At 46.0% G+C, this 11,075-nt stretch overlaps 1 protein-coding gene across 2 annotated transcripts; it reads right to left on the bottom strand.

Annotated features, from left to right (window-relative positions):
• Positions 1 to 318: 318 nt before the first annotated feature.
• Positions 319 to 10,852, bottom strand: FZD7 (frizzled class receptor 7). Of its 2 annotated transcripts, XR_011680349.1 has the most exons (2): positions 7,992 to 10,852; positions 319 to 855 (listed from the first exon to the last, which is right to left on the bottom strand). XR_011680349.1 is itself a non-coding variant. In XM_071434666.1 (1 exon), the coding sequence occupies exon 1, from the start codon at positions 10,202 to 10,204 to the stop codon at positions 8,483 to 8,485; it is 1,722 nt and encodes a 573-aa protein (XP_071290767.1). In that variant the 5' UTR covers positions 10,205 to 10,852; the 3' UTR covers positions 4,379 to 8,482. The 2 variants fall into 2 exon arrangements, 1 of the variants encoding a protein (XP_071290767.1); XM_071434666.1 differs by lacking the exon at positions 319 to 855 and having other exon boundaries at positions 4,379 to 10,852.
• Between the last annotated feature and the right edge of the window lie 223 nt (positions 10,853 to 11,075).

Raw genomic sequence — 11,075 nt, 5'->3', positions numbered from 1 at the left:
GGTGTGAGAGGTGGACATTGTGAAAATAACAGTTCTCATGACAGTTTTCCATTGGCTTATTTTTATGTATATAACTTCTATTACATCTTTAATGTCTGTTTTCAATTAATACATTTAATGTATTACATCTCAGTGCTATAGTGAAATGATGACCAAAGTACACTTAGTTAATAAAGCTTTAATGAAAGTTGATAGCAAAATGGAAGAGTCATTTAAGTGAAATTACTGAGTTTCTTGAAATTGTTTTCTGAGAAACATTTGTTTTCAATTCTCATGTTGAGAGGTTTTGATAAAGATTTGATTCAGAATTCGGTGCAGGAAGATCTTTGCTTGAGGAAAATGAAGGACATGGAATTAAAGCATTAACTTTGTTTATGTTCACTTTATTAGTTGAAGTGGAAAAGTCTTAAGAACTCTCAAAGACAGAAATCTAGATGCTTGTCTGTGGGCAATGATACAAAGTTCTGTGCCTTCATAACTGCAAAACCATCCACAGATTAATTAGTCCTTGCAAATCAGGGATTTCTTACCAGAAAAGACAGTTGGTGGCTCAAAGTAACCGTAAAGCACAGACTTTTAAATCTTACAGCGCTCAAATGCCAAACTTAGAGATTTAGCCTACCATAAAAGCAGAAAGCTGCAGTGAGGTTTGGGCTGAGCTCTGGAAACCCAGCCCACCTTCTCCCCCTGTTTGGGGAGCAGTATGGTTCAGGCACAGGCGCTGCTTGGTCCCCTCGCACACGGCTGCGGTTCGGTCTCTGCTTCCCGTGATCGCTCTGAGCTGCTTTAGACAAGCCAGATCTTTGCCTTCATCTGCTTTGTGCCGGAATTCTTTAACCGTCGTGAGAGTTGTTTCTGCAAATCCAATAGCTGATTTATTATCTTCAGAGAGCAGAATGTGTAAAGAAAAACAGTATGAGTAAATCCTCCCTCCAGAAGGGCTTTCTATCCACTCTCATAATCCCGCTTGGTTCCAGCCTGGTATGCATAGCTGTGGAAGGGTGTCAAATGACATCCCTTTTAACTGGCTGTTGGCCCTAATGGAATGCTTCTTTGCACATCTCGTAAAGTAAGGGCATGAAATACTGCCTGAGACGTCTACATTTTGCCGTTAATTAAAAAATAAAATTAAAAATTTGAGAGGCAAGAGCATGACAAATAATAAATGCTCTTTTCATCATGGATTAGATAAAAAAGATTCCATCTTTACATTTTAGTTTTTTACCCTTTCTAAAGACTGACTTGCTTTAGATAATCAAAGCTGGCTTTGAACTAACACACAGAAAAAAATCTTTTTTTTTTCTTTAAAAATAGCCCTATAGATATATATACATATCACAGCCTTTCATTCCTTTTATAGACAGTTTCATTTTCTGGGAAAATGTCAAAGTTCTGAGCAATCCGGAGCTTACACAGGCACCACAACAAACACAGAATGAGGACCAGCCACACTACTGCAATTAACACCAGTGTTTAATTAGCAGACAGCTGCATTGGGCAGGGGCCTTTTGATTTTCTCTCTTCATTGGGCTTTTGATGAGAGATTTACCTACAGTTGTAACTTCTAGTTGTTACACTCACATGCACTGTGCTGGATGTGCTCACACACACACATATACATGGAAAATCTGTGGAAGGTAGGCATGTCAGGCAAGTGATCTGATCTGTGCTTTAGGTAAATATTTTTGGAAGTAGTTTCCTTTGACTGTCTTCCATGAAAAATATATAAGTTACATTTTTGTTTGCTGGGGAGGGTAAGCTATAAATTAGTGTATGCTTTGGTGCTTTTAGGAATCCTTTTTTCATTTATTGGTTTACTTTATTTAGCAACAAAAACTTGATGTGCAGTGAAGGTGAATGGATGCAGAAGTCTGCCCTGGAAAAGGCTGGCATCGGGGCAAGACACAAACATTTACCCCAATCAGCTTAGACACTTCTGTATTTCATTGGTGAAAGAAGTGTTATAGCCTCATGCTGTTCCCTGTTGTTAAAGCAGGAAAATGTCCAAGCATCCAACTAATCCTCCTCCTTGGCCATCATTAGTAATGAGAAAGATGTTGTTTGAGGTCATGGTAGCAGAAGGAAACTGTCGAGGAACTAAGAGATGAAGTAAAAACATGGCAGGGAAGATGAATTCCCACTGCCATGGGCTTGGATGAAATCTTGGTCAATTCTGCTTTAGGCCTACTACTAAGATTTAGATTGCACTTGCAGCAAGCTGAAGTGAACAGTATTTATTTAAAGAGGAACAGCAGAGTTGTCATTGAGCCTGTTGATGACAACAGTGTTTATAACATACAGCAAATGAGAGTTTGGGTAGTACTGGAAGAGTTAAGAACCCTGTAGTAGCAACACAGGCCCAAACCCTTACCTCTGCTCTGTCTAAGCACCACTATAACACGAGTCCATTTTGTTTGATGTGCATGCCTAGTTTAGTGTAATTTTTTATTTACCTAGTTTGCCTCTTTATACTCTCTCACACTTTATATTTGAGGCTGGCTAGATGATGCTCCTGTGAAAGTAGGTGCTCAGCCTGACCAGTTTTAGAAAGATATTGCAAAACATACAAATAATTTATTCTAGCTGGTGGTTTAATTTGGCATTCTCTTAAACAAAATTTACTTGAAAAATATCAGACTGTGGGACAGAGGTATTTATACGAACTCTATTATAATTGTAGTCCATTTCTTCTGATTTTGAGAGTATTCATTCTCCTAACATCCATATAATATACAGAAGTGTCACTGCTCCAATTTTATAGACAAGGAACTAGAGACAGAGACAAGATTTTTCTAGATGTGCACCTGGAAATTTAAATGTTTATGAAAAGTGCTTTTCATGTAACCTGCCTCCATTTTTAGCTGCCTGAATACTACTGGAAGACTGGCTGTATGTGATCTGGCTGCCATCTGTGATTGTGCAGGTAATCAAGCACTTGTCTTTCAAATCTTAGATTAGTTCCTACTTGCTAGAACACCTTTTTGTGTCCATCTGGGCCAGGTAACATGTTTTTCTTCTACTGTAGCTCCTGGCAGAATTCCCTATTCACCACAAGCTTTTTCAAGTCCCTCAGAATGTTAGCCTAAGGAAAAGGACAGCATAGTGGGAATAATCTATCTCCTTTCCTGCCCTGAGAATGAAACTTTGCCTTTCTGCAGATCGGTTTGAGAACAATGCTAGAATTGCAGTAGCAGAGAACTGGGCCTCTTTTTTTTTTTTTTTTCTTCTTTCTAGATGTCACCCTGACCTTTGGGATTGAAGTTTTAATGGCAAGGTTATAGCTACCTTGGTAGCCACATACAAGACTAATTTCCAAGATCTGTGCAGCCAAAGTCTACTCACATAGGCTACTCCTCTAGACAGCAGACTTGGCTTTTTTATGTGTATTTGTAAGGATAACATGCTCAAGTGAAGGGTTGCCTATTACCAAGCCAAGTTGTGATACAGCTGGGGCAGCCAAAATGAACAAGTTGTTGCATCAGGATTTCTTGACTAATATTAGTGATCTTGACTGGATTAGTGATGTCCTCCAATTTACAGTTGTTATTTAAAAATGTGCTCTAGGCCCTGCTTATTCCTGCTTTCTGTTCATATTCTCATTTATCCCAGTCCCATATTTTCCTGGTGCCGGTAGGCTGGCTGTACAGAAGGGAGCAGCTGATGCAGAGGAAGGAGTATGTGCTCATGACCCTGTTTGGGGCTGTCCTGGCATCATTCAGTCGAATCCCATCTGGCTGCAGCTATGGTAACATTGTGCTAGAGCCTGATGTTTACCTCCACACCTGCCTGTGCCTTACTTCCACTGATCTGCTTTTGAGACAAGCAGTGCCCAGCCACCTGAACCAGGCAACCTTGGACCTTGGGTTTAAACAGTGTCCAAACCCTCCCCTGTACCTCCCTTCTCTGACTGCAGCACAAACTGGTTTTCTGAGCAGTGTTAAACTCTGATGTGCATATTTTAGTTTTACAGTTTGGGCATCACTTTAGTCAAAATGAGTTGATTCTAAGTGGGGCATTTGGGAATTTGCCATGACTGTATTTATTCCCCCAATCCTATATTATTTGTGCATTATTTCTGCCAGAACTACACACATGTTGGCAGGAAACAATTATCCTGGTTTATATAGGGCAGGCTTGGCAATAGTCTTCCTCAATGAACAGTTAGAGTGCTGAAGATTCAGTGTCAGCTTTTCCTCTCCAAGCAAGTGGCTAAATTTCTTTCTGTTGGAGTCATGGTTTTAAAATTAAAAGGAGTAGAAGGCATGTATGAAGTGTGTATGAAGTACCTGTAAAGTCTGGAAGGAAATGAGAATGAGATGAAGAAAAAAAAGAGGCTATTTGAAATGCAGGCTAGTAATTTGGCTTCTAAACCCATGTGAAATTAAAAGTAATGTTTATTGTTGCCAGTTGGTGAATACAGGGATGTGTGGTTTTTACTTGCATGCAAAGCTATTGGTTGCGGGTGAAGTACTTAGACAAAAACATTCAATTGTCAGTGTGGGTATTCCACCAAAAATAAACCCAAACAAACACTGACGTATTATAAAAGCACTTTTTTCTGTAGAGACATTCAGTTGCTGCTGCTATTCATGAACTCTAGAACTGTTGAAGCCTCCTCTTTAACTTGCCTGAAACAATAATCCTTCATTTTAGAAAGTAACACAAAGGTCTTTGAAACTGAAGAACTATAAAAAAACTATAGTGTCTCTATAGTTTTCATGACAATATATTATATGGTGTGCACTTACAGGGATATGGATCAATGATAACTATTACTTGCTAAGTTCTTGTGAACCAAAACTGCATAGACAAGAGACAAAGGTAAAGGTGAGGCAACCTTTCTTAAAACTTAAAAAAATTTAAGTAGACTTAAATATTAGTCAGAGAAAACTGTTTTGCAGTGATTAGCAAAGGCTTATTTTTCATCCTTTTTTCCAGGGAGCTTCACAAAGATTTTTTAAATTGTACTCCATTATGAAAGTAACTGCTACTTTGTTATCAAAATAGTGATAGACATTTTTATTCCAGAAGGCCAGACACTATCACTACTTGAAATTCTCCAAATTGTTTCCACTGTGAGCAAATTCAGTCTTGATGTGAGTCACATCTGCTTAAAAGTAAATACTAGTTGCTTCAAATTTCAAATTTTAAAAATTATTTTCAATCGCAGGATTTGGATAGTTCATGCTGCAGTAAGGAGTGATTGCATGTTTAGCAATGCAGCTGTGGCTGCACAGCACAGGGGTGTCAGTCACACCACTGCTCCCGGCGGCTGCCACTCCTGCATTGCGCACGCTGTTCCAGCCGTGCCATCACTCTGGATTAATGGGAGGAAATGTTTATAGAAAGGTTCAGGTTTCCTGAATGAGAGGAATGAAACCCCCCTCAGAAGTGATCAGCAAGCTCATGTCAGGGAGAAGTTTGAAGCAGCCTGACTGTAGCAGGAATGCAAAGGTCTTTTCAAAACGGAAACTTAACAAGTGAGCAGTTCTGGGGAGCAGCAAGAGGTGTTTTCAAATAAAAGATGTGGATCTTCCAGAGAGACAGCATGAATGGGGACAGCTCTTAAAAGAACTTTTAAATCAGTAGTTCATACACTGTAAAAGGTTAAGTTTAAGAGCACAGTGTCCAAAAAAATACTGCCCTCAAAGTGGACCTATTACACACTATGTTTAGTAAATGAAACAATGTTGCAGTGCAACCACAGCTACTATGATGACATCTAGCTAAGGCATCTTAGATCTATCTCTGCTCTGTAACTTAAATTTTAGTATTGGCATAATTGAAGGTACAGGAAGTGTGATGAATGCAGACAGTAGGCTGAAATCCTTGTGAAAGAAATGCTGTAAAATACCATCATTTCACAGGTGTACAGTTCTGTTTGTTGGGGCACTTTCCATGACTGTAGCAACACAGCTTGAGATCTAAACATTCATTTCAGTTTAAAAAATTAAATAAAATAGACCATTCCACTGAAGTTTTCAGATGGCTGTGATAAGAAACAATGTAGGCTTCAGGCTAGCTATTAAAATTAAAAGGAAAATTCACTTGAACAAAATTGCAGAAAGGAAAGGTGCTATGGGAAAAAAGCACTAGTTCATAATACTGCCCATTGAAAGCCATTAAAAAGGACCCAGTCCTTAGTGTTTCCCTATTACACTCCACCATCAAAGTGAGGACCTAATTTACAGCACTCATAGCACCCTCCAGTTCTCAATCTTAAAGTCTCTTTGGAATGGGAAGAGAGCATTATCCTTATTTTCTAGATAAAGGAACTGGTTTATCAGCTTGCCCTCAGCAAGAAGCAGAGACTGGAAGAAAACTTGGCTAGGATGCAAGTACCTCAAGTGAGGGCAGACATTTGAAACCGGCTGTCTCAAAATGTGCTCTCCTGTTGTGAGGGGCTGGTAATCAGAGCGAACAGTTTCAAGCCACAGCTGAATTTTGAGCCTGCATTCACCCGAAAGTCTTTTGCATTATCCATAACAAAGTGGGGCAGAAGACACCACTTTTCAGAGCTTCCCCCATTCTAAAACCTGCCAAGTATTCAAAGATGGAAAAAACATCATTAGAGCCCTTGTATTAAAAATTATTTATTTAGTGATCTGTACATGGGGTGAAGCAGGGCCTCATACAGACCTTCCAAAAAAAATCAAGTAAAAACATAAATACATATTTTCTTACAAAAATGAGATTTACAAAATATACATACTGCACTCGTCTGACATGCTTGTTTTTTTTTTTTCCATGTGCACATTATAAAAGACAAACCAAGCCCTGCGAGTCTGACATCAGAGCCACTGAAGGATTTGGCTGATGGGCCCATTCCTCATGCTCAGACTACTGGTACACCCTCAGACAGCAGCAGTCTGCCACCTCACCCTGGACAGGTTTTTTCTTTTTAAACTTTCATTCTAGACACTTCCCCCCCAAAAACATGAAGAGCAGCTATAGGGTGGAGACTTGCCAAAAATCCAGAATGTCCTATTTTGTCCTTAGGCAAGAATATACACACACACACATATACTTGTAAAAACAACCCTTCAGTGAATATAAAGGTAAAGTAGTATGCAAAAAATAAAATATGAACAAGTCAACATAAAAATTTTCAGAATAGAAAAATCTGTCACATTTCAAAAAGAAAACAATGCATTTGATGATAAATTTTTGAATGCTTTTCCTTCAAAGTCTGATCACTGGAAACTCAAACAGCTGTGTTTTAGCTGAAATGAGAAGGCTCCTCACTTGCAGAAACTACTTGATTTTAAACCCCAACCCCAGCCCCCCCACCTGCACCAAGAATCATTGCCATGCAGCTCAGGGAACCTGAGGAGCAAGCAAAGGGCCAGTCGTGAGCCAAAACGATTCCTCCTGTCCCCAGAATCCGACTGATTTTTTTCTGCAGTGAGCTTACTGCAAAGCAGGAGAGAAAGCAGGTTTATGGGAGGAAAAGAAAAAAATCCTATCTTTACTACATATTTTAGTAGCTCTTGTTTTGGCAGGTGCTCTCAGGTAAGCTCTTCTTGCCCTCTAAATCTTGCATTTCCTTCAGCTTAGAAAAGTGACCCATATTGAATGGTAGGAAAACATCCTGCCTCCTCCTTTTTTCATAAAAGGAATGTTTATTTGTGTGAGCTCCTCACATCCAAGGGTGAACCTCAACGACTTCTTTTTGTTAGTTTGCCCATAAAAACCGATCCCATGCTTATGCCTTTCTACATAGAAAACACTTTTGTTTCCCCCTTTGTCTCCTAGAACAAAGGCAAGGGGGAAAAGCCTTCTGCTGAAAAGCAACAAGTCATTTCTTTTCAGGGTGTGGAATAGCAACCCCCTCCTTCCCCACAGCAGCAAGAACAACAGATTGAGGGCAAATTTTTACTTGAAAACAATTACAACAGGTATCGCTGAGGTAAAAAGGAACTTGTGAGCTGATAGAACAGAGGCATCTCCCCAGCACACGATCGGGCTGTAGTCGGCTGTGCAGTACTCACGTGATGGCTCTGCCGAGCTGGAAGGAGCAGGCAGAGAGCTCAGGCTCGGGTGTTACCCTGCCCATGCTGCAGTTTGGCCCGGCAATTCAGAAAACATTTGGCTACTTCTTGGCAGGGGTGGCTCACAGATCTGGCTTCCGCTCCCTCTTGTCCAAAGCAAGGCAGGATGATTTTAGTTGGGTTGGAATTTTTCTTCCTCGACAGGAGTAGCAGGAGAGAAGTAAGGAGACTTCTGGGTGAAGGACTCTCCTGTCCCAGCAGTGGCCTCTTTCTCTGTCCTCTCCCACTTAGCTGGTCATAAGCACCACTGGAAATAGTTTGACTGATCCTTTATGCAATGATTTTTTTTTTTCAAACTTTCTGTGAGGAAGGAAAAGTTTGGAAAAGCCTCCCTTCCTCCCTTTTCAGGGAACCATTGCCCTAGCCCTGTGCTGAGTATCCTCTGCGTGTATGCATGTGTGAGAGTGTGTGTGCCAGAGGGGACGGGGGTCTCATACTGCCGTCTCGCCTTTGCTGCCGGTACTGAGTCTGTGGTAGAAGCGTCGCCAGGACTGAAGGGTTTTGCCAGACCAAATCCAGAAGCCAGTCGTGATCCCAACAATCATGGTCATGAGGTACTTGATCATGAAGACAGTGAAGTCTGGGCTCATAGGGGCAAAGTGGCTGGGACAGGGCACAGCATACGTTTTGCAGGTCTGGAGGAGCCACGTCTTCTCCCAGGTGCCACGGAAGGCCTGCTCGTAGAAGTAACACGCCAGGACAATGGTGGCAGGCACTGTGTAGAGGACACTGAAGACACCAATACGCACCATCAGTTTCTCCAGTTTCTCCGTCTTGGTGCCATCATGCTTCATGATGGTGCGGATGCGAAACAAGGACACAAAGCCAGCCAGCAAGAAGGAAGTGCCAATGAAGAGATACACAAACAAGGGCGCCAGCACAAAGCCCCTCAGAGAGTCCACACTGTAGATACCTACATAACACACCCCACTGAGTACATCCCCATCCACCTGCCCCATGGCCAAGATGGTGATGGTTTTGACAGCGGGCACAGCCCAGGCAGCCAGATGAAAATACTGGGAGTTGGCCTCAATGGCCTCATGGCCCCACTTCATGCCGGCAGCCAGGAACCAGGTGAGGGACAGGATGACCCACCAGATGGAGCTGGCCATGCCGAAGAAGTAAAGGATCATGAAGAGGATGGTGCAGCCTTCTTTCTTGGTGCCTTGGGCCACAGTGCGGTAGCCATCCTCAGAGAAGCGCTCTAGACACACCACCCGCTCCTCCAGCAAAAAGCCTGCTGCGTAGGCCACGGCAACCATGAAGTAGCAGCCCGAGAGGAAGATGATGGGCCTCTCCGGGTAGCTGAAACGACGCATGTCTACCAGGTAGGTGAGCACGGTGAAGAGGGTGGAGGCACAGCAAAGCACAGACCACACGCCCACCCACAGCCGGGCAAATCGCACCTCTGCCTCCTTGAAGTACATGAGCCCGTTGGGCCGGGCTGGCTCACAGGGGGCTCCACAGTCCCGCTCCCCCAGGAACCGGTAGCCCAAGTAAGAGGGCACTTTGAGCTGCCGCGGGCAAGAGAAGGAGAAGCCAGAGGGTGGCTGTGGTGGGGTAAGAAAGTCAGGGAGGTAGCCAGCTGTGGGGTGGACAGTAACCCCCCGACCCGCCGCACCACCAGGTCCTGGTGGGGCATCCGACGTGTTCTGCCCCACGCAGATCTCACCCGCACCGTGAACGGGGAAGTTCTCGCAGCGGAGCCGCTCTGGCCACTGGAAGCCGAACTTGTTCATGAGGGCCTCGCAGCCCTGACGGGCCCTCTCGCAGAGGGAGCGGCAGGGTGGGATAGCCTGCTCCAGCACGGTGCACACCGGCGCGTACATGGAACAGAGGAAGAACTTCAGCTCGGGCGAGCACTGCACCTTGACCAGCGGGTAGAACTGGTGCACCTCCAGCCCTGCGTCCTCCTGGTTGGTGTGGCCCAGCAGGTTGGGCAGGATGGTCTGGTTGTAGGCGATATCCGTGCAGAGCGGGATGGAGATGGGTTGGCAGAAACCGTGGTCCGGCACGGAGATGCCCTTCTCGCCGTGGTACTGCTGCGCCGTGGCACCCGCGGGGGTCCCCAGCAGGGCGGCCAGCAGCGCGGCCAGCCCCAGCAAGGGGCAGCCGGCGGCAGCCGCTCCGCCGCATTCTCGTCCAGCCTGCATCGCCGGGGCGGCCGGAGGCCTGAGGAGCCTCGGGGAGTCTTTCAGAGCCGGCCGGCGCGGCGCCCCAGGGGCATCAGCGACCAGAGGGCGGAGGCGGGGCCCCTTCGGTGGGGCAGGAGCGCGGCGACGGGAGGAACGCGGCTCCGCGCTGGACCTCCGCGACTTTTTTCCTCGGCTCCGACGCGGTGGCGCTCACAGAGCGGCGGCGGCGCTAGTCTAGGCGAAAGTTTCCGGAGCTGCTCTCCCCGGAGAAGGCGGCGGCGGCGAAACAGGAGGCGCGAGTGTAGCCCGGCGACGGCTCTGGCCAGCTCCGCGCAGGGTCCCGCGGCGGCGGCGGCGAGGCGGAGGCGCTGCTCCCTGCACGACTGCACGGCCCCGGGGATTTAGGTTACGGCTAAATGGATTATTACCGCGCCCGGCTGAGCCGTGTATTTTACTTCGGGGCTTAAATAACTTTCAAAATCCAATTACTGCGCGATCCTCCCCGCGGCTTGGCTGCGCTCCGCTCCCGACGGACACCGCTGCGGGCTGTGCGTCCGGGGTAGCCGTGCGCCTCCCGGTTCGGCTCGTTTGGCTCCGCTCCGCCCGCGGCCCCGCCGACACCACCCGCTCCGCGACTCTCGGCCCGCGGCCGCCGGCACACAAAAAAGGCGCAGCTCCGCGCGGGCCCCGCCCCCGCCGCCGGCCCCATTCACAAACCGCGCCGGGGGCGGGGCCCCGCGGCGCCCGCCCGCCAATCCGCGCGGGGGGGGCGGGGCCGTGCTGGGGGAGGGGAGGGGGAGGAGCTCGCACCAAGGGGGGAAAAAAAGTTGGGAACAACTTTTCCCATCCCCGCCGGGCCCGGCCGGGAGGAGCCGCCCGGGGCCCCCAC

Source organism: Agelaius tricolor, unplaced genomic scaffold (genome assembly GCF_023055355.1).
Source record: "Agelaius tricolor isolate 1412-34295 unplaced genomic scaffold, bAgeTri1.0.p SCAF_10, whole genome shotgun sequence".
Lineage (NCBI taxonomy): Eukaryota > Metazoa > Chordata > Aves > Passeriformes > Icteridae > Agelaius > Agelaius tricolor.
The sequence above is the reverse complement of the archived record's forward strand: the minus strand, read 5'-3'. Positions and strand labels throughout refer to the sequence as shown.

Coding starts and splice junctions, on each gene's coding strand:
- FZD7 (XM_071434666.1), bottom strand. CDS start 10,204: ATGCAGGCTGGACGAGAATGCGGCGGAGCGGCTGCCGCCGGCTGCCCC.